The sequence below is a fragment of the Pygoscelis adeliae genome, unplaced genomic scaffold, assembly GCF_000699105.1.
Source record: "Pygoscelis adeliae isolate BGI_AS28 unplaced genomic scaffold, ASM69910v1 Scaffold181, whole genome shotgun sequence".
In the NCBI taxonomy this organism is placed as follows: domain Eukaryota; kingdom Metazoa; phylum Chordata; class Aves; order Sphenisciformes; family Spheniscidae; genus Pygoscelis; species Pygoscelis adeliae.
In genome coordinates this window covers 1,461,567-1,484,093 of record NW_008824360.1, presented here as the reverse complement: position 1 = coordinate 1,484,093, position 22,527 = coordinate 1,461,567, and the positions used below count along the sequence as shown (strand labels likewise).

General features: G+C 40.3%; 2 protein-coding genes across 2 annotated transcripts in view; both read left to right on the top strand.

Annotated features, from left to right (window-relative positions):
* The window catches only part of DAB1 (Dab, reelin signal transducer, homolog 1 (Drosophila)), a 147,164-nt gene extending 137,743 nt beyond the window's left edge, over positions 1–9,421 (top strand). The window contains exon 15 of the mRNA XM_009319799.1: positions 9,115–9,421. The gene's annotated coding sequence lies outside the window, so the exon portion shown is untranslated. The remainder of the gene's footprint in view (positions 1–9,114) is intronic.
* A 9,228-nt stretch (positions 9,422–18,649) lies between these two features.
* C8B (complement component 8, beta polypeptide) overlaps positions 18,650–22,527 on the top strand; it is an 18,713-nt gene continuing 14,835 nt past the window's right edge. The window contains exons 1-3 of the mRNA XM_009319852.1: positions 18,650–18,741; positions 20,522–20,675; positions 21,745–21,886. Of these exons, the coding sequence (XP_009318127.1) occupies positions 18,650–18,741; positions 20,522–20,675; positions 21,745–21,886 (388 nt within the window). The remainder of the gene's footprint in view (positions 18,742–20,521; positions 20,676–21,744; positions 21,887–22,527) is intronic.

Below are 22,527 nucleotides of genomic sequence, written 5' to 3'. Positions count from 1 at the left end.
GTCCTTTTTTTCTCTACACCTTGAGGTGCTCAGTTATTCTTCCACCAGTGCCTACCATTGCTTTCATGGATGCATGGTTTGTTTTTCCTTTTCATCTCTTCCGTTTTTCCTCTCCATTATCCACAGTGTATTCCTCATGCTCAGTGGTTTGCATGGCTTTTGCCATTCACTAAGTGTTGCAACTTATGCAAATATGTGTGTTTCAGCTGCCTGCATGCTTTAAAGAAATGTAGACTTACTTTCGTGTTCAAATTCTAAGGGGAAATAGGGAAACTGAGCCATTACTAACAATGTATTAGGCAGAACATTTCTTTGTTATCAAATCCACTCTAGCCTTTAGTCAGATGTAACATATTAAATGGAATAAGACATCTTACCCATAGACATAACAAACATTAAATAAAATTATGTAATGATACACGAACACCTCTACCCTAAATCAATGTGATAATCAGTAGAAGAAGCACATTTATTATCTGCATGTAAAAATATTGAAATGGGTTTGTTTATTTTTGTCTCCAACTGCAAATTAAAAACACCTGAAAATTGTGATCATTCATATTACCATTGACATACTGATGTTTCAAAAATTATTCATCAAATGTGAGTCATTTAAATCCAGACAGACGGGAAAGATGATCTTTTCATCTTTTGTGTTACAGAACATGTTAGAAAATGTGGCTGCCAGTGAATATTCTGTGATTTGTTTCCATACAGTATATATGTTTTACCAAAAAGACAGTAAAGCTACAAAGTTTTATGAGTGCTGAGCATTGTTATTCCATCCAAATACTCTCTAGTGTTACTATTTGAAGGATATGTTTCATTATCTTCTCCCTGTCTGCCATTCATGTTTTGTATTACCCAAATAAGTGATCTGATACTGCTTCTATGCTCCAGCAGAGTTCCTGGAGCAAATCCATAACAATGGTAGAACCCTTTTTATTTTTGTACAGAAATTGCACTCTGTTTACCAGTGACTTATCCACCCTGAGCCAAAGTAATTTGGTTTCAACTCAGAATTAATAGTTTCATTAGGAGTCGGTTTACTTTGTACATTAAATATGGTTAAAAAAATTTTACAATAACTTAGCATTGATCCACTTGGGAGTAATAAGATTATCTCTTAATAATATGTGGTGCTGTGAGAAGGCTTCTCCACGTTCTTTAGCTTCACCAACGTAATGCTCAGCTCTTGGGGGCTAAAGCAAAAGTAGCATTAAGCTTTGTGTCTCATTGAGTCTAAAAATGACAGCGTAAGGATAGAGTCAAGCTGGGATGAGCTGCTCTAGCAAGAGCATCCGTTGATTATTGTACTCCAGCGAGAACTGCTTCTGCAGATGGATGGTGCCACATAGTAATTTGGCTTTGCCTTTGCCTGACCTCGGTCAGTACTGACATAGCTGGCTATCCCAGCTTCAGACCATTTCAAGAGTTCTTTCCTAGATCAAGAAAGAGAACTTGACCTTTATCTGAGTCCCACATTCTGCAAATCCGTATACATTTGTTTACTGTGGGTATTATTACCCCTAGTCAGGGTAATTCTGAAATTCATCACGGGGAGAATAATGATAAAATCTCCTTCTAATTTTCTGACTGTCACAAAGATAGTTAGCATCATTTGTAAACTAGCTCCACACATGTTTACCTACCAGGAGTTCCGGAGATAACTTGAAACAGTAGTTTACATCTATTAATGCATATTACCGTGGAAGGCAGTCAAGTGAGGGACTCCTTTTGTTCTGCTTTTATATAACGCTTAGTAAAATACATTCTTTTACCTGTCAGGGGTCTCTGGGAGCTACAAGAACAGTGTATTACTAGTGATTCCATATGTTTTTTCTATATTTTTTGTTAATCCTTGTAGAGTCTTGCATAAAATATGTATAATTCTCAGAAATATATTCTGAGAAATGTTAAATACAGTTACTGATTATCATATTATAGTAATTCCTAAAAGCTGTAGGCAGGAACAGGAAGCTGAACAAAAAGAAAGCCTCTAACCAGTGAAGTTACACTAGTATTGTGCCTCTGTGCAGTGCCATTCAGCAGCAGTCCATAGGAAATCCATTTGCTAAAACCAGCCCAACTAATTCTGAAGCCTAGTATCATCAGAGCAACAGAAAGTCTAATCTCCATAGAAAATTACCAGTTCAGGACTTACTACTGTGTTGTGTATTGAGCTCCGCATTTGGAGAGAAACTTAGTGGGGAGAAACATGTAGTACAAAAGAATCACAGTGCATAAAAGCCACTTTTGTGTGTTAGATAGGAGATTACTTCACTCTTCAGAATATGGTTCTTCACACCAAGAACAGCACAGTATGCAACTTGGATGAATGGGCCTCTCAGGAGCATGACATAGTATTGTGTTCAGAAATTTAAAATATATCTGTTCCCAGCATCTCAATCAGCTATGCCATATAATATCTTTGCTTACCTTGTCTTGATGTGTTCAGGATACTCACCTGCCTAGTAGTTTGTACTCTGATCTTTCAAGGTACATTAGCAATTTGGCTTCTTGGTTCCTTCTGATACTCCATATTCTCATTTAGAAATAATTAGGCATCTTTCAGTTATTATCTTCATTTCTCTGTTTTTCCTCTCTTCCTTTTGCGATCTTCAATTTAAGCTCTCAAAATCCTCATCGTACCAGTAGTCATTCTTAGAAGTCCCTCTTCTACAAATAGCTATGTGTTCTTAGTAGGTAAGTGTGACATTTTATGTATAAGTTACATTTTTGTCCCTTTATGATTGGAGATAAGAAGCAGACAGGCCTAACTTTCACAGGTGAAATAAAATCAACTGTTTGCAGAGCTGTTCATAGCAAGATTTGTATTCGGTTGTTTTCCCTTTGTTCATGAACAGCGTTGAAGATGGATAGTGGTTTTCCAGAATGGGTGAAGAGAACACTGATTAATAAGTCTGCCATCTTCAGCTGACTTACATTTAATCCCTACTGATGTCTTTAGATTGTGTGTGGGATAACTATGGTCAAAGAAGAGAGAGGGAAAGCACTGATGCTACCGAATGTGTTAAACATTTCTTATTATTGACATTTTGGATTAAAGCAAGAAGTTTGAACAGAGTTTTCACCTGATCATCCTCTTTGCATCAGTGCACCCAATTAGCCTGAACTACAAAGTGTTAGGTGCAGACCCTGCCGGTGTGGATATTTCTGTTCTTGGGGGTATTTCAGCCTCAGCCCCTCACTCAGCCTAAGCAATGAGTGATGCCATGCTAGCATGCTATGACACTAGGAAGCACTGAAGCTATATAACTGAAACCTTAGCAAAGGCTATAGAAAGGGGAGCCTTCGAGGATGATGAGGAAAGGGAAGGAGAAAAGCAAACTTTGACTCTTTGATGTCAGGCTTCTTTGGATACCTGTGGTTATGTTGGCCGGCATCTCCTAACAAAGCATCCTGATTGTGGAAAGAATAAATTCTGCCTGAATACTGGGATCGGATATCACAAATGTGGTCTAACTCTGTATGAATGACATGAACTGGTTCTTGAAGGCAAATTAGCAACAGGGTGAAACTTCTGAAAGAGAATAAGGGAATATTTGATACCACAATTATTGCAATGAAAGTCATTTTAAGTGCTGGAACAAATGCAGCTCTATTGATATGCTGCCGAGTTCAAGACTTGCACTGGCAGTCGTTCACAAGAGATTCTCGGGAAACCTTCAAAACATTTGTGGCTAGAGCATATCTTCCTCAAAAAGTTGTTTAGTTGTTCTGTGAAATGTGTGCAGACAATTATAAGCCCTCAAAATATGTCACACCCTTCATGATGCTATCAGCACTGTCAGGAGAGCAACAGTTCATTAGAATATTTGTCTACCAGCTTTTGGTGGTACTTCGGTGGCCGGCTGCCATCATCCATCTTTGAGCGAGTGCCATTCTTAGTGATAAATATTCCTAATAATCTTAGTCAGCTCCAGGATGGACTACTACAACTCTTTATTTGGGCTGTTACTAGGAAGTTGAAAGAAAACAGCAACTTGTGGACAAAGCATTGGCTTATCTGGGAGCTTAGTGAGCCTCAGGAGGGCATATTAAGCTGATTCTGCATCCTTCTCTTCCTTTCTGCCCCCTTTCTATTGCACTGGGAATCTGAATGGGCTCAAAATATCAAAGGCTGTATTTGCAGGATCTGTTACCATCATTTATCCAGCTCAATAGGACCTGAATAGAGTCCAAAGAGAAATTCATAATGATTATAGGTGACCTATTCTTACTGTAGGCTCTAGAGCTATCATCTCAAACTAAAGACACAGCACCGAAGCAGGGTTGTGAACCTGAGAGAGAAGTAGATAGTGTTGTGCATTTGGAAAGGGATCACAGCTTCATTCCAGAGAAATCCTAAAATTGTCATTTCAGGCGCTGTGCTTATTTGTTCATCATCATATTTCTGAAGGGATAAGACCCAGAGAAATCCAGGCTGCTCTGTGAACAGAGGCATCCCACAGATTTGCGTTCCTTTCCGCGGCTACAATCCCCTTCGAGCTATCCATTTTAATATGACCAGCTCATACACAGGTTTCTCACCTCTTCCCATGTCTCCAAGCCCACTTGAACTAGCCAGGTACCCTTGCATTTCTCCAATTTCTTCCTCTAAACAAGAGACAACGTACTGTGTAGCTTGTCTAGAGCCATGTACTTGCTGATAGGCAATCCAGCAATTCAATTAGGGGACAAGCTCTCCTAGCTTTCTCTGTAATGAGGTCATTTAAAAGTTCCCTGTCTTCTGCGCAACAACTGATTTAAAAAAGGCACTTGCGATAATTTAGTGAGACTTCTGAAAAATTTGCTTTGAATTGGCCATCAGGTTCAAAAGTTATGAAGAAGAATTGACAGATAGATGGAAAGTGTAATTGCGTGGCTACTGTTTTGTTAGGAAAGGGGCCCAGAAATAAGAAGTGTGTTTCCTTGCTGCAGTTCATTATTATACCGGGACCAAGATGGAGCAGGGTTCATCTTTCTGGGTAGTTCTCATTGCTTTTCATTTTATGGATGTATAGCATCCATCTTGATACTAAAATGACAGAGACTTTTAAAATGCTAATAATTAAACTAGGTATTTGAGACAGGAAATATTCCTAGGTAGGTTTATAGTAAGAATAGAGGCACTCTCCAGTCATAATCCGGAACTAGAAGGTTGCTATATTTATGCTGCTAATAGAGGCTGACTAATAAAAATAACCAAAGCCACTGGCTGTTAATGGGCCAATAGGAATTACCTGTCTAATCACCAGAGATATTTAATTTGAATTCCGCTTGCCAAGTTTACTATGTCCTATTTTATTGAGTCAGCATGCAATAGAGAAGATGCATTGCACTCCCATTCCCTTCACTTGCATCCCCAGCACAAGATTCTCATTTTGGCTGGCGTTCCAGCACATTTATTTCATGAAACTCTGTCATTTGAGCCTGCCTTTTCTGATCAGTCAGCCAGGAGTAAAACCGATGCTGAGAATCTATTGTAAAGGGCAAAGAAATCTATGCGGGCCTCACCTCTACAATTCAGTACATCTTGCCTGAAGCTTTGCGCATAGCAGGGTGCCTCGCAACCATGAAAGGACTGCCAATGTAAAAATAGTTTCTTCCTAACCAAGTCCCATGTTACGTTTTGTGAGTGAGCTCACCTACACAAGCCCAAGTAGATGCTGAATCTTTCCAGAGATGTTCTCCAATGATTAGTTCTGCTGGAGAGCAGATGTTAATATCTTTAAATTGGATGCAAATTTACTTCTAGTATTTACATAATGTTATTCAAAACCATTAGCAACCTTGTTACCTCATGCAGTAGTGTACTATACCAGAAATACTTACTGTTTGCTACAGTCTTGTTTATTGTGCAAAATGTTCCTTAAAATGGGAAGAATAAACTGATTTTAAGCATGAAGTATCTCTGGAATATGTAAATGTAGCATACACAGGGAAAATTTTCTCTTTGGCAGTCTTTGCAATTAATTCCGAGAGAGTTCATAACTCAGCATTTACACAACATACTTGTAGCTTCCTAAATATTTATCTGTCTAACTTGAGGCATGTATATTTAGACATTTCTGGTCCCTTACTGCAACCTGTCACTTTGGTCAGATACGTGACCTGTGAATTCATATCCTCTTCCTGCAATATCTCGTTATTTGAAGGCTACTGTTCAGTGTAAAGAGCCACATTAGTATGTGAGAATATAGCTAAACACTACTTTGATAGCAGCTTCCAAACATAAAGGAAAACATTTACTTTTCAAACACCTGCCAGAAATTGCATATCCCCAAAGTTGATAGAAGCCTTCAAGTAGGATTTAGCAGCAAAAAAAGGTGCTGCCAGTTGTCTTCTTGCTTTCTCCCTGTGGGTTGATGAAAGCACATCAGAAGTGCTTCTGGGCCAATCCTATAGAAAGGAGAACACTTTAAGATTCAAGGTGTTTATATGAATTGGAAGTTTTGTATGCTACTTTATTTGACACACCCCACCCCCCCACCCCCCTTTTTTTTTCTTGACAAAAACCCATTCTTTCATTTCCTTCCCTCTGGATCTGTTCCTAACGCAGTGGTAGAAGTAGAAAGCAGAAAACATTGGTGAGATGATTCCAATGCTGTGAGAAGAGTTAGGCTCACCTGCCTTTTAATGACATTCACTGTGACTTTTGAGTGGCGTATGTGAAAAGAAGGGGGTTTATTTCTGCTTCCAAGGCACTCCAAAATAATGCTTTTGAAGCCTCCGTGCCTGGCATTGTGAGAGAAGCTATCCGTGAAGTCAACAGCACTCGACTCTACTTTTGCCTCTTTTCTGTCCCTTTCTGCTCTCTTTTGCTCTCTTGAGTATCATTATCAATACTTCACAATACCATTTGCGATGTTGGGCTACAGGCAAGATGCACTGCTTGAATTATCTCAGAATATTAGAAAACAAATCTCAGTCATTGACAAAAAAATTTGGCTGAGAAGATTGCACGCAATTACTGCAATTAATTTCTCGTTTAGGCTTCTGAAGCGGGAAAAAAGGAAGACATAAGAGCACATTTTTCATTCAAAATGATCTGGTCTACTAGAAGAAAAATTATTCACATCAGTGAGAAATGCAGGCCTTTGCCACATGAAGTGTATGTTCAGATAAATATTGGGTATGAATAAAAGAAATTTCTAATTTTAAAGGCTGATTCATGTGTTGTTGAAAGTACTGGTGACCGATGATGAACTCCTCCTCCTTCTCTTCCAATGGTGTCAAGTTCAGTGACACCTTAGGACACCTGTTACTTAAGTGCATCTGCATACCGTAAAGATATTTGAGGACAGCTCTAACAAGCACGCTTGACATTTTGAAAGGCTCTTTTTTTCCCCGAAGGCATTTGAAAAACTGACATCTTTTGTTCCAAAGGGATGTTCTCCCTCCCTCCCCTTTCCTTCTCCTCCTTCCTTTTCACTTCCCTTTGCAATCACCTCAGGTTCAGCAAATGCCTGAAGAATGGCCTGGTGTGTGTCAGGTTCCCACATTAATTAGTACAGATTTTCTCTGAACTGGCTGTGATAGATCATTCTGCCAGCTTCATGTCCGCAATATATGAAAATTGGCATAGGTGGACTTAGCACACAGTATGTGAAATGCAGTTATTTACTCTCAGTCATTTCTTCTGATTACCTTCGGTTTTTCAAGGTCACAAAATGTATTTGCTTCTTGCTGGGCATAATTTCAGCAGCCTTTATTTAATCATTCCAAAGGATTTCTCTCATCCTCCCGTAACGCTTGTAGTGTACTCAGGGCTTCGTATAGGTGGGAAATGGGGAAGCAGAGTCTTTGCAAGCTCCAGAAATGTAGTCATTTCAAAGAATAAGAGACAAATTTCCTTGGCACGTAGGAAGCGGGTCATATTTTGGAAGGAGCCTTGTTGTGTTGCTCCTCATTCAACACGAGATGCACAGTGAGGCGGGACGGGGCACAGCCTGGAGCACTGGCCAGGCACCCATGAACACCGAGTAGACATAGCCCTAGGCATCCACCTTTGGCCTCTTTTTCTCATCAGCAGCATCATTTTTATAAGCAGTGATTAAAAGCCTGTGCCATCCCCTGGCAGACATTTCTGTGTTCCGCAGTGCCCAGTGATTTGCCAGCCTTTAGAGTTTTTAGCCATTCTGCTGATGCTGCTGTAACATGAGTTGATTCTAACTTGGTTAAATTTAACGTCGTGGCATGGTATTTGAATATTTATCAAGCTGTGGAGAGTTAATGCAGTATGGCATTAATTAGCCTTTCTGCCTGTCTTCTTCTTTTTTTTGATGTCATTCTTAGTTTAATAAATTAGTTTCTGGAAATGAAGTAGAATGGACTCCAGGGTCCATGGATGGTTAGCTTCCCACTGCAGCCAAGATGAACATAGTATTAAAGCACAGAGTGTCAGCTATGAAGCAACACTGAAGAACATGGCAGCTTTTTTTCCCCCCGCATCCAGGAAATTTCCAAGAAAGTATCTGTTAGCAAATTGACATGCTTTCCTCCCAGCTTTAATGATTGTACTAATGGTTATACAGACTCCTAATCAAACTGCACAGAGCTAGCTTTCCTCATTCTTCATAGGCAACTCAGATTGTTATTTTAAATCCCATCACAGCTTCATTAGTGATGGGATTTCAGTGGATGGGATTCAGCTTTCAGTGGCGGTTTCTGTTTGCAAGTGTTTTTCTCCGTGAGTTGTGTGGAACCCACAGCTATGTTCTGCTGTTGTGCTGCTGGGGGCAGTCTCAGCCTGGTACGAGTAACAGTGTTTTACGCCAGCTACACTTCTGGCCTGTAAACTTCAAAACATCTAGTCATATAAATATCATTTCACTTCTTCATATGTCTATGCCCAGCAATACCTCCTGAGGATTGGTGCACGGCCAATACTGGAAGAGGAAATTGATAGTAAGCATTCATTTTCTGAAATAATGTCACATTTTCTTCACAATTCAACTGGGGTGCTGTGATCGCTCAAGGCAGCACAGAAAACAAACACTTCTTTGGGTTTTGACTCATGAGGTATTGCTGTTCTTAAGCAGACGTTCTAAAACTGTTCTAAAAACTGTCTGGAGATCTCTCCGCTTATTTTATTTTTGTTATCCCCAGGAAGCAGAACCTCTCTACGCCCAGATCAACAGACCTAAGAAATAGCATTGTTACAGGCTTGTGGTGCTCCAAGACTCAAACGAAACCCAACAACCTGGCAGGCCTTTGCCTTTCATGCTTTTTTCCGACTGATTTTGTCTGACAAGGAGAGATGATTCCCCTCCTGGACTGGCTCTACATGTGTTCCTGACATTTTTTTTGGCAACCAATGGCAGATTCCTATGGCAGCACAAAATAAAAACTCTCCCTGCTTATCATACCACGAGTCCAGCCCCGTCCCCACAAGTCATGGGTATCCAGGCTAGGAAATCTTACTCCTCGGTCTCCTTTTAAACATTTGTTCTCTTCTGTATGCCACATATAAATAATGAGCATCTGAAATTTATTGAGTATTAGACATTCTTTTTCTTTTGAGCAGAGTCTGTATGTAGCAGTGGCATTATCATTCAACAGCCTTTTGGGCACAAGTCGGCACTTTTTATGTCATGGTGACATGTTTTTCATCATCATTTACATCAGGCTGATCCTGACTTTTTTTTTCCCCTGTGTAGACATATTTAAACAACAACAAAAAAAAATACTGGCAGTGTCATTTTTTTTTTATTATTTCTTATTCTGTAGTTTTGTATGAGTGACAGATCTAACAGCAAAACGCCTCCTGCGGAAATGATTCCTAACTTGAAACCACAGAATAAAACTCGGTTGTTTATCCATCCTGACTGAAAATGTTGCCAAATGGACCTTTAAGTTCGAGTGCATCATGAGGAAGAAATGCTGCTTTTCTGTTTGAATACTCATGTTGTGGGTAGAGAAAGGACATCGAGTCCCACTGAGGAAAGACGAAAGAGTCAGTATTTCCTAGGAAACTCTAAACAAAGTGCAGAAAAGGAATATTTTTATTTCTTCAATATCTTGCTGCTGTAATGCTATGCAGACAAGTGTTTTCTTCTCTGTGTGCCATTTTTGATGAAAAAAAAAATCATTTGCCAAATAATACTGGTATGATTCTGGTTTAGGAATTTGGATGAAGCGAACTTTACAAATGGGAGAAGGATGGCATGGATTTTGGAATAACAAACTGATTCTGTGATCAAATTGTTCATCTTTATCACTTTTTGTACATCAGAAAAATCAAATGGGATTTTTATTTTATAACTTGAAAAAAATCTTACTGTTAACTCTTTAAATGTTTAAGGGGAAATGGCTTTAAGGAGTTCGAATGAAAATTGCCAGTTTTTTTGTAAATATAAATGTTATGAAAATTCTTTTACTAATGCCATTACACAGTAGAGAAGGTAGCAAATTGCAGTGCTTGGGAGGTGTGGCAAACCCAATTTGTGGTTCTCACATCACTTACGTTTTTTCACATGCTTACAGTAATGGGCTGAAGCTCAAGTGCATTTGCCAAAAGCAGTCAGCTTGTCAGCGACTAGTGAAATTAATGGGAACACGTGATTTTATGATCTAGTTTTCACATGGACATACTCCACTTACAAGAAATCACATTTCATTGACATTCCTTTGCGATTCCAGAACCTCTGCATAGAAGTCATCAAACTGTTTACACACAGAACAAAAGAATTTAAATCTTCCTTTTTTTACATTTATGAAGCAAAAGTGCAGTGTTTGGGTTCATATGTTTAGCACATGATTTTCATAAAGAATCTATATATTTTTGCCCTACAGAGAATTGTTATACAGGTCAAATGTGTTTTCCTGATGTTCCTATGCAGTTACAGTATATTGAATTTAGTGGTTTAACACTAAAAAAAAAAAGAAGAAAAAAAAAGAAAAAAAAAAGAAAAAATAGAAAAAGGTTAAAGAAATCAAGTGATTAATCAGTTTTTAGGGTTGTTGTGCAGATTTTGTTTTTAAATTGACACATTAGGATTTACATTTTTGTCATTATTAAAATAGGCCTGGAGTTATAAATATTTTGCTTTGTTTCATCTCTATTATAAGCTAAAAATGGTTTAGAAGACAGAATAACTGGGGTGGCGATTGTTGATATGTACAACCAAATCTCACAACACGATTCCGGTCTTTTATTTTGAATTAGAGAAATTAGAGAAATGTGCGTTACAGAATGTATGTGAATGAAAAATTAGCTGTGAATAGACCTAATGAACCTGCAGAGAAGAGAACTTTTATCCCCATTCATGGTCATTTGATGCTTATTCCTTAGTCATGTGCAAAACAGCTTTGTAGCGAATCTTATTTTCCCATCAGAAGAATGATCAAGAAATTCTAACTGGAGAAGGTGAATTAAGACTTGGTGGATTGAGTGTTTCAGGATAAAAAGCAGAGGTAAAAGCATTTCTGAAGGACATTTCTTTAAGAATATTTTCCTAATTTGCACAGTGGTGCTACTTTCTTCCTCACTGGCTCTTTTGGGTTTTGTCCTACATACGGAACCATGAAGACAATTTTGGTTCATCATGGACATTTGAGGTTTAGTATCGTCAGTGCATTTCCAGTTATGGGGTAAAATGTTGAAAGAAAAAGAAGAGATTTATGTCTCAGAGGATCCATTGACATCATATTTGTAGGAAGCAGATCATTTACGTAGTCCTTGCAACGAATAGGTGTGGAGGGAGTGAGGCTGGGATTTTAGTGTCTCATGAGAGACAGCTGGACCATCACTGTGGATGTTTGTCTGACCTTTACCAACGCTCATAAATAAAAACAAATTCTGAATTGTCTTGTCATACAATTAGATCGTCCTTGTCATGGTTGAGATGCTGAGTTGAGAGGACTGGAAGGCCTCTGCACTGTACCAGTATTGCAGATAACTAAAATATCCAGCTTGCGCAATTGTTTAATCCCTCATCCTTCACTGGCACTAAATTCGTCACTTTAAATTTAAAAACCAGGGAATCCCACCAGCCATCCTGTTATCACCCCCCTCCCCCCCCTAGGTTCTTGATCTTTACCTGTCATGAAAAGATATTTTGATAGATCGTAGTCATCCAAGTGTCTGATGAAACCTTTCATCTAATAACGTACCGGGCACCTTCTTTGCAAAAATGTTTACTCTGTGGTTTTCATTCATTTTTATTTCTGCATTCTGACACGTATTTTTTTAATAAAGATGAGAAAGATGAAAATGACTGTTGCAGTACATTTCTAAACCTACTTTAACTTTACCTCAGATAATGACCATTTGTTAACATATACGGACACATTATTTTTAACTTTATGTATAATGCATTCAGCAACAACAAAAAAAACCAACAAATTTTTAGAAATTTTCCATTAATTTCTGTAACACACCATGTAATACTGTTATGAATAAAAACATTAAAAAAAGGCGTCATTTCAGTAAGTTTGTTTCATAGCTTTTGCTCTTCTGTGATAGTTCTGCCATTCTTACAGTACAGTGTGCGTGTCTGTCATGGCCAATATTTTTGACAGTGGAAATATCTGGGAAAGGAGAAAAAAAAAGTGCCTCAATTTGGGGAATACCTAATCTTAAACACTCTAAGTGTTGCTTATCTTGCAAATACTTAACTTGCTGCTTTTAATTGCTGCCTCCCCGTTTTTGGCCTCTTTTCGGGTGTTTTAGGATGAGCATCCCAAACCAGTAGGTATTTTAGTCACCTCCTGTAAAATCTCACGTTCCTGGGAGAGACCACGCTGTGCAATGCTACCAAAGCTGGAGTACCTTTGTGGCATGAGAAGCTGTAATTAATTTTGCTCACATTTTCCTCCTCAAGTAAGTCTTAAAATGAAAAATACACCTTTAAACATGACAATTTGGAAAGTAAAAAATCCCAAAACTTTCCAGTAATATGCACAGAATTGAGAGCAAAGCCTTGATCCAGTAAAATATATTGATGATATCAACTTATATTTCAGTGGGACCTTTCTACTGGTTGGAGCAATGCGTAGGGTAGGCTGAAGTGTTTTGCTGGTGTGAAACTCTTGATGCCACATGCAAAATAACGTTGTTTGATACTCAGAGGTACCGAGTACTGGATCTCTTAGTCGAGATAAGGAATAGTACCATTCTTTGCCAAGTGAGTAGCGCAAATATGCAAGATACCAAATTGAAATTTAAGGGTAAGAAGTATATGTCTATATACAGGAAGAGAGAGAGGTATGGATGTGTGCACGTATATTTATTGTATTTCTTCTTGATGTCTCATCCATGTCTTATCCACCAGAAATATCCAGTAGGTCATGCTGAAACATTCATTGCCTTTGTCAGTGAACATTGTTGAAATACGTGGATCCCACCTAAGAATAAAGGTCATTCTGTTGTGGTGAAAACATGCTAGCGTTAATGTCATTTTGACTTTGTATGTAGCTAACTGTATTGAGATGTCCTTGGAAGGAGGAACATGATCTGTTTTGTTTTCAACGAGCTACAAAACTTCAATTTAAAGTGTAATAAGACACAGCTAAGAATGGTTTTAAAACTAAAATGCATTTTTACAATGTAGGCCAAATCTAGTCTTGTTGATATTCATCTGGTACCCCCACACTGAAGTTGGTTTATGTTGAAAAATCAGAAAAATTGGCTTGTGTTGCACAGTTGCTATGCAGACTCAGTTTAAAAATTCAGAATGAGCAGGTTTGAGATCTAGTTCGGTGATGGTGAGGAATCTCGAAGTAGGAAGGATCTGGCTGCATGTTGGCATTGTTCAGAAGGGGAAAAAGAAATCTGATTCTTACTGTGCTGTGTCAATGTACTATATTACATTAATATTGCTGTAACCTAAGCGCAGTAGGAGTCTGTATATGAGAGTATCCAGCTCAAACATGACTAGTTCAAGCAATGGTCCCGATTTAACTAATGCTAATTAGGGCCATGATCTCCTGCAGTAATGAAAATTTATTTAGCAAATGGTTTGCAGAATCAACCTGCAATTTTACAAAAGTGAGGACTCTGACAGATCTCTCTTTTCCATGTCAGTGACTTCTGGGAAAGCAATTGATTGTATAGACTGGGAATATGCAATTTTAACTTGCTTACATTGGATTAAAGGCAATGTTTTATGTGCTTTAATCACTACACGGTGACAGTTGCTGCAACAGATAAACTAACCTCTTACTTCCTTTTTCTAGGTTGTGATACATATTTCCATGCACCGTTTCCTTTTTTCTTTCTTTTCTTTCTAAACAACTCATGTCCTGTCAGGTTCATATTTATTAGTTTTCTGGCAAATACTGTTCTCAATCAGAAGAATATCATTTCAAAGAAATGAGGGGGTATATCTGTTGGCAATTTTCTATAGAGGTTTGAATCCATTGTCTACAATTGTCTCCCTAAGCCAAGATGGAAAGCACACAGTGGTGAATGAACAAAGTGAAAGTCCATATGGCGACCAGAAAATGCATGTTTAGGGCAAATGTGTAAGTCATCTACGCATCTACTCGTGGCTTCTGGTTCTGGTCCTGTATGTGAAATCAGTGGGACTCGCCCCCTGTTCCTGTCTGTGGTCTGATGTTACTACTGCAAAAGTCATGATTTGTAAGAGTACTTCTGTCGACTCTCTTGTGATGAGGTCTTCCACAAGTTGGTCTTCTCATATTGATTTGCTTTTTAGGATCAGCCCCATTAAAAGCCCTTTTTTTTTTTTTTTTTTAAATACCTAAGGTAAAGTAGAGAGCTGGCATGGCGAAGGAAAAAGGATATTTTTTCTTGCTTTACTTGCTGTCTGAAAGTGTGGGGAAACTGAATTATGCATTTCAGCATGACAGTGAGGAATATGGGGAGATATCCTGATACAATTTCCTGATTACCTGTAACATTGCCTGTCTCTTTCTAAAATTATCCTACTGGAGGCAGGAAATATCATGTCTATTAGTGAAACGACTCTGGCTATTAGTTTTTAGAGCTTTAAATAGTCTTATCTCAATGGACATGTTTGCCCTGTGGCTCATCTATCACCCCTAAAATGTTTTATCAGCACCTGAAAAATCTCAATAAGAAGAATAGCCTCAAATGTTACCCATTCAGGGGCTTTCAGGTACAGAATGTATTTTTTAAAAAAGGTCTTTTAAGATCTGATATTATTTGCTGGCTTTTCAACCCCATTTCATAGCTCCCACAGCACCACTTCTATAAGTACTCCTTACCAGCAAAGAAAGGAAATCACAATAGATTAAAAGAAAACCAGGTTAACGGGCAGCAAATCAATGTCCATTCAGCCTCAGACACTTGTGAAAATAGAGGATTATGAAGAATTATTGCCAGGTACTAGCTGTGTGAAGACCTTTTGTGGCATCTTTGTCTTCTTTAACAGATAGTTACTAGAGGCCTAAGAAAAGCTCTCCGTGTCAGAAGCCAGTTGTATTAGAAATAAGCAGAAGTTACAATGCTGTAAGATGTTGCTGTAAGGTTTTTGTAAATTTTGTGCTATTTGATATATTCAGATTATGAGTGTCTTGTTTTTTCTTTAAAAAATGCTGATTCTAGTTTGAAAATTAGTTTGTGTATGTGTTATCTTTAGGTCTAATGGAGAGGAGATGGAGACAAGGGGTGGGGCATGGTGGGTTTTTCTTTCTTTGTCTGCTCATTACTGCAGCCCCTGTCTTACCGTCTTCACAGGACCTTAGAATCTGAGCTTTCAGAGTAGGTGAACCCGTGCCCAATTTGGACTGAGTCACTGTAAGGCATTATTTTTAGTGAATCAAAAGCCAGAAAAGGAGGATTAAGCTCAACAAGGTGAGTTTTTTATGTCCAGGGCCTTTCAGAGACCAGCCTCACCACCAGAAAATAACTGTATTAGTAACAAAAATGGTGATGCAACAGTCAGTTGTAGTAATCATCTGAAAACATTCCTTAGGGTTTCTTACTTGTAAATTTTGCCATATATTTGCCACCTTATGTTCTTCACATTGGTGGGCGAGCCTCCTCTTACCTTTGAATGAGCCAGCTGTGTTCTTCTGCAGAAGGATATGCGTTATGAGTTATGAAGCAGGGAATGAAAAGATTGTCTCCAAGAAGAAAAAGAAACTCATTTTGAAAAGTGCCCTGACAATACCATAAACAGCTGCTTGCTGGCTCCAATCTAACCTTTCCTAGGGAGGGCCTTTCATGTCTGATGTGTTTCATGGTTTTTCTTTGGACAGGAAACTGCCATTTTAAAAAAAAAAAATCTTTGGTGAAACTGTACAGGTTTTATTTACAGGGAGCAAGGGGTCATAAACTTATATTGGTGTTATGAACTCTGCAAAGGATGCGTTGCACTTGAAAGCTCAGTGTTCATGATGGACACTTAGTGAGGCTCCATTTTCAGGTGTGATGAAACCCATGTTCAGTGACTTACAGCGTTGTTAGCGCTAAGTGCTTTGGGACTTAAAAACAGCTCAGCAGACAGCCATGGCTATTACAGTCAGCGACAAAGAAGGATCAAGACTGGGGGAAGAGGGCACAGGCGGTGTTACAAGGCAACTTTCCCACTGATCCATGGACCCACTAAGCCCCAAACTGTGAGGAAGTGGAAAATGAGCTGTGGTGGTTGTTGTGAATTTCACGTTAGACCTACCTCTAATTAAAGCAGATTATAAATTATGTGGCAAGCCTGATTTTGCTTTTCAATTCTCTCTGAAATGTATGTTAACATGTAGGAAATTCTGTCTCTTGGGTCCCTGCTGCTGTTTTAACCTAACTTCTTTCTGCTAATTCAGGAGCAAGCATGGTCACCACCAAGATGTGCGTGGTGAGAGGCAGCAAAACAGGAGCAGGTTGCTTTGAGATCTTCACACGCCAGGATCGCTGTCATGGTTTGCAGTTAAATCTAGAGGGTGCTCTGGGCGTATAATCTTAGCTTCTCTTTTGCTGCTATTGAAATATTGGATGTGTACTGCATTTCCCAGCCAGCAAAGGTCCTGTGTACGGAGAGGTCTTTCCTGTAAGTGGGTTTTTTTGTCATGCACAAATGATTAACAGCTAAATCAATTGTGTCAAAGGTTGAGCAAACTGTATTGTGTAGGCACATCTTGGGTTTAGGCTGGGGCAAAGTCATTTGAAACAAAAAAATAAAGCAAAAAAGGCAAACAAAAAGCTTTGCACAGCCTAAGCCATCTTTCCTAACAGTTTGTCCTCTGTGTCTAGAGATGAAAGGCCAGTTAATCACTGACTGTTCAGTAACATTGGGTTAAAAAACTGGCTACCTGAAACACAGTCGTTTTATTCGGAGCAGATTCCTGCAAGGAATCAGCTAATACGCTTCCCTGCGTTAAATTGTTATCATCAAGCTGCCAAACTAGAAAGATGCAGCAGCCAGTAGCTTATTTTGCAGAGACATGGCTCCACAGTCAGAAAAATGTAATTTGTAAGGTAACTGTCACATTAAGAGGTGTAGCACTTGGCCAGGTAATGATGCTGAGGTTGCCAGGTTTGTTTTGTATTAGCGAATATGTTTAATTTTATGTGTAGCATCCATCATTCCCATAATTAGCAAATTAAAGTGTATTTATTCTTTGTATCATCGAAGCACTCGGAGACTCAGCCCAGGGTGAGAGTCTGTGCTGCTAAAAGCCATAGTTGCACACAGTGCAAGACTGCATCTGTTCAAAGAACCTCTGCTTGTCCAGCAAGAGGAAGGGTAGGAAAATGCGATGATATTCATAATTTTGTACAGGGAATCGGATTCAGAGAACTTTTCTCCTTCTAAGATGCTTATTGTAGGTTAAGACTAATTAGAAAAATGAAGGGAAAGACTGTTGTGTCTCAGGAATCAAAAAGCCATACCTGAAGTGAGAAGCGGCAAGACTGCGAAGGCTGCCTCAACCGGCAACCAAAGAAAAATTCTGCAAGGTTTTGAGGATCCTGGTCTGCCTTTGAAAGCCCGACTGAACTGATGGGAATCAGCCCTTGGTAAGTTCTCTGCCCCTGTTAGGACCATTTAAGAGAGAGAATGACTCAACGTAGTAGCTAGAAAACACCAAGATGTTTAATTTGATACCCTGACCGGTCTTGTTTCCATGGGCTCAAGACGTTGGGTACATGGAGCAGAGGATCTCTATGGAAGGGCCCAGCCAGGGCTGGGGCTCTTGTCTTCCCCCTGCAGCACAAGCTCGAGCCCCTGTGAGAGGCAGCAAAGGGCACTCTTGGCAAGGAACGCTTTCCCTGAGCCATGAGAATAACTGCTTACGCCTCCTGCCTGGCCTTCCTCTGGAAGGCAGACAGGAAAAGCAGAAATAAATAAATGATTTTGCAGTCTACTCTATTCCTAGAAAGCTGACTTCAGTTTACTTATTGCTTCCCTCTTGCCAAGACTAGAGTATGTTTCATTTGTTGAAATATTCATTCTTCCCCGTCCCTTCAAAGGAGCATTACAAATGAAAGTGTAAACTGCTTCTGGACAGATCTTTGCTTCCTTCCCACTTGCCTCCAGAAAGCCCTGTACTAACAGTTGCAACGTTTACCTTGTGAAGCTGCCAGGTGGTGGGTCATCTGCTGTGTACAGTGTGGAAAAACAACCCGGTAATTTATCTTTTTCTACTTGAACCATTTTCAATCCCCCCGGCAGACGGAATGGGAGCGGTGGTGGTTTCAAATCGCCGATGGTACCTTGGAGTGATGAGCACAGCACACACTGCATTTGCTCTGTACCCCGTCAAACTGTTGCTGCTTTATGCCGTACTCGACATCCTAACCGTTCATTGCTTTAGGTAAGTGAATGTTTCTGAGGCCGTGTCCATGGGGTGATATGGTAAAGAGTGAAAATCAGTACGGACTCTCTGCTTTCACTTTGTATGGCACATAATTGCTGTCCTTCTGTATTTCTAATGAATAGCGAAAGAGATTGTTTTGAAATCAATGTAGTGCAATGTGTCTGCCTTTAGAAAAGTAATCCTGTTTGATAAATCTGAGACAACAAATTGCCATGGTCGTATTGTAATGTGGAATTCTTTTTGCAATGAGCAGCCTCCTCCCATGCTAGCTGCCTGACAGTGTGCCGGAATGATGGGGTTTTGTTTTCTTTGAGTACGTATATGGCAAGAATCTGGCTGATAGTTGTTTCTTTCTCTGCTAGCTTAATAGATTTTGCTCTTTCAGAGGACTGCGGTCAATCAGTGACTGTAATCTTTCCAATCTAACTATATTTTTCCACTGTTCTCTGAACTTCAAGATCTGATTTCATGCCTCAGTGAGCTGATGAGTTTTTGTAATTCCTTTATTCCATGTGATTTTTAATATGCAGTAATGGGAGCCCTTTGCCAGGCATTAAACCATACCTAAAGCTTCAGCTGATGCTATTCCTTGTTTTGGTGGAGGAATTGGGAACACTGCTGTGGTAGTTTTCTTTTCATGCCCACTTTGACAAGTAACTAATTTACAGTGTTTTAGTAAAGCTTCCCACTTAGATTAGGTGCTACAAGGAAGCATTTGTCTGGGATGAGGATTTAATCAGAAATACTGAATCTCCCAAAAAAGTAGGCAGCATTTTAGCTGTGGCATTGTGGAAACCTTAGAGACAGTTGTCACGTGAGGGGGTGTCCTGGTTTCGGCAGGGATAGAGTTAATTTTCTTCCTAGTAGCTGGTACAGTGCTGTGTTTTAGATTTAGTATGAGAATAATGTTGATAACACACCAATGTTTTAGTTGTTGCTACGTAGTGCTTACACTAGTTAAGGACTTTTCAGCTTCTCATGCCCTGCCAGCAAGAAGAAAATTAACTCTCTCCCAGCCGAAACCAGGACAGGGGGCGAGAGAGGGGCTGGGGTGAAGAGTAAAGACTCACACTTGGGGTTCAGGTTCATTACTGGGATGAAAGGGATTAATGGGCTAATGACTATTGTGAACTGAAAATAGTCTAAGACTAATGGTTTTGGCCAGCTTGAGAAAAAATAGCCTGCTTGGCAAAGGGAGGCATTAAGCCTGGTTTTCAAAAATGCTGAGTATATGCCAGCCCTTAGCATTGCGACTGGTGTTTGTCATGGAGGTGTCCAACCTTGGAGCTGTTTGTCGTGTATGGCAGTGAGGTACCAAAATGCTACCTCTACGGCAAACAGCAGGGAGCGATGGGACAAGGACAGCAACTGTTGGTGCAGATTTTACTGCTGGCCACTTTGCTGGGTTATTTGGTAGGGCTTGCGCAGCTTGAGGTGAAGCCCAGGTTGGTGGGACATGGGTTGAGTTTCCCATGCTGGCCAGATCAAACGTGTGTCCTGCAGTCTCCCCTCCTGAGTGCTCTGCAGACTTACTCTCATGCTGGTGTTGTAGAAGACGGGTCTACTCTTGGGCACTGAAGAGTGGATCAAGTTTTGTACAGAATCAATGCCAATATGAAACAAATAGTGAAATCTAGAGGTCGCATGGAAGGTTTGGTGAGGTCTAACAAGCATTAGTTCTCTTTGCCATGTAGTTTTGCACAGGTATAGGTCAAGTTGCTCTGTCCTCGTAGCTTGGTGGTTTCACACCCTGAAGCTCTTGTGTTGTTGAATGCAGTGGTGAAAAGGAGTCTCTTAACCTGAGCGGCACCAACAAGAGCATGGCTAATGGCAGGGGGGGCCGGTCCGTGAGCAACCTGCCACAGCCCCGCGACTGCGTGCTCTCCGCCTGGTCCTCGTGGAGCAAGTGTGATCCCTGTCAAAAGAAAAGGGTGAGTGTTTGTGGTCTAGGTATGAAGTCTAAGAAGCTGGGAGGCAGGACCTCCTCCAAGCCTTGTCTTTTTTGTCCATGGGGTTGGGCAAACAGCGGGGAGCTGCTGAGGAAACCCCTGTACAGGTGAGACTGCGGGCTTTTGCTTTCAAATGGCTTTCAGCTCTTCAGCTCTTCACCCCCAGTAACTCCAGTGGTTTCCAGGCTGCCTCACTGTCCTGAGAAGGTGTAAGCCCAGACTTGGTGAAAGCACAGGCAGGAAGCCCAGGCTTTGCAGGGACTCTCTCCAACACAGTCCTCTTCCAGTGTCGGTGTGAGGCACCATCCCCACTAATGGTCCCCCATGGGACCTGGAGACACTCGGTGCCTCTCTGGATTAAGATGCTTTTTCTTGTCTGCCAATGAACATTTTCTACCCAAGAATCCCCATCACATGAAAGTAATGATCCCAACAGTGTGAAGAGCAAAATCTTCATTGCTGGAGGGACCTCTGCTAACGAGTTGGAGAAGCCGTTCCCAGGCTTAAGCAGGAATAACCAGTGACAGGAGTTGGGAAGAGTGAAGCTTTGTATTAAAGAGTTAATCTTAAAAGCTAGGAAAAAAAGGAGGGTTAACATATTGGACCGAGTAATTGACTGCTTCACAGCAGTGTTGTGGGCGGAAAAAAATCCCTAATGATACAGAGGGCCAAGTAAATACACTGACAGAAAATAACAAGGGATGTCGTTACCAGCACTAACTGAAAGAAAGGGGGTGTAACTGAATCCTTCCGTATTCTTGCAAATGCCCACACTACCCTGTCAGGCTCATTTAAACAGTCAAAGAAAAACAAACTTTCCTTCATCCCTTCCAATCCTCAATCCTTCCTTAGTAAAATTAAAACTGTCGCAGATCAGAAACCTTTGAAATGAGGCACGTCACCAGCATCACACTTCTTTGCCAACGCTTTTTTTTTATATGACAGTACTCTTAAATCAGATCTCCCCGACACAAAGTTTGCTTTTTAGCTAGGCAAGCATAAAATTCGCAATTTCTGTACACTTGAGTCAATATTTTTTATTTTACCACAGTACAGATTTGCCCGCCTGGAACAACCTGCTCAGTTCAATGGAGATCCGTGCGATTACTCTGACAAAGAAACCGAAGACTGTGTTACAAATGATCCTTGCAGGAATAAAGTTAGATGTGAAGGTTTTGTGTGTGCAGTTACAGGTAAGGACTTACAGAGTGAGAAGTGGTGGTGCTCAGGTGGCATCTGTGACACTGCCACGCTGAACTTGCTGCTTCTACAAGAGTTTGCTGGGCTAAAGAGGTGTTGGGAGTTGACCCAGGTCCATCCGTGCTTGTGCTGTGTTTGCATCAGTGATTTTGAGTGAGTCTATTAGTCAAAATCTGTCAGTCTAAAGCATGTCTAAAATCTCCAAACAGGAGATTAAAACCCAGTTATATCAGTAAAATCTGTAGCACTAGTGGATCTGACAGCAACAGGCGAACATGCACTGGGCATCCTTGACACATGCCCAAGAGCACAGCAGGTGATGATGGTGGTCCTCATGGCATTTCCCTCCATCCCTATCAACAACTAATTAATCAGGGGCACTGTAAGCAGTGTGAGGAAGGAAGGCAGCAGTTAGCTGTATCCAAAATTTGATGAGCCTCTGCTTTGCATCTGTACCCTGGCAGTAGAGAGGAAAGTGTGCTGGGAGCAGGGCACCGGGGCAGAGGGGAGCTCAGCACAGGAGAGGGGGCAAGGGAAAGCGACTCTGATCTCTGTCCCCCATGCTTGTGTTTTGGTGAGACTGAAAAACAACTCAGTAATTATGGACATGGGAAGGGGGAAAAAATAATACCAT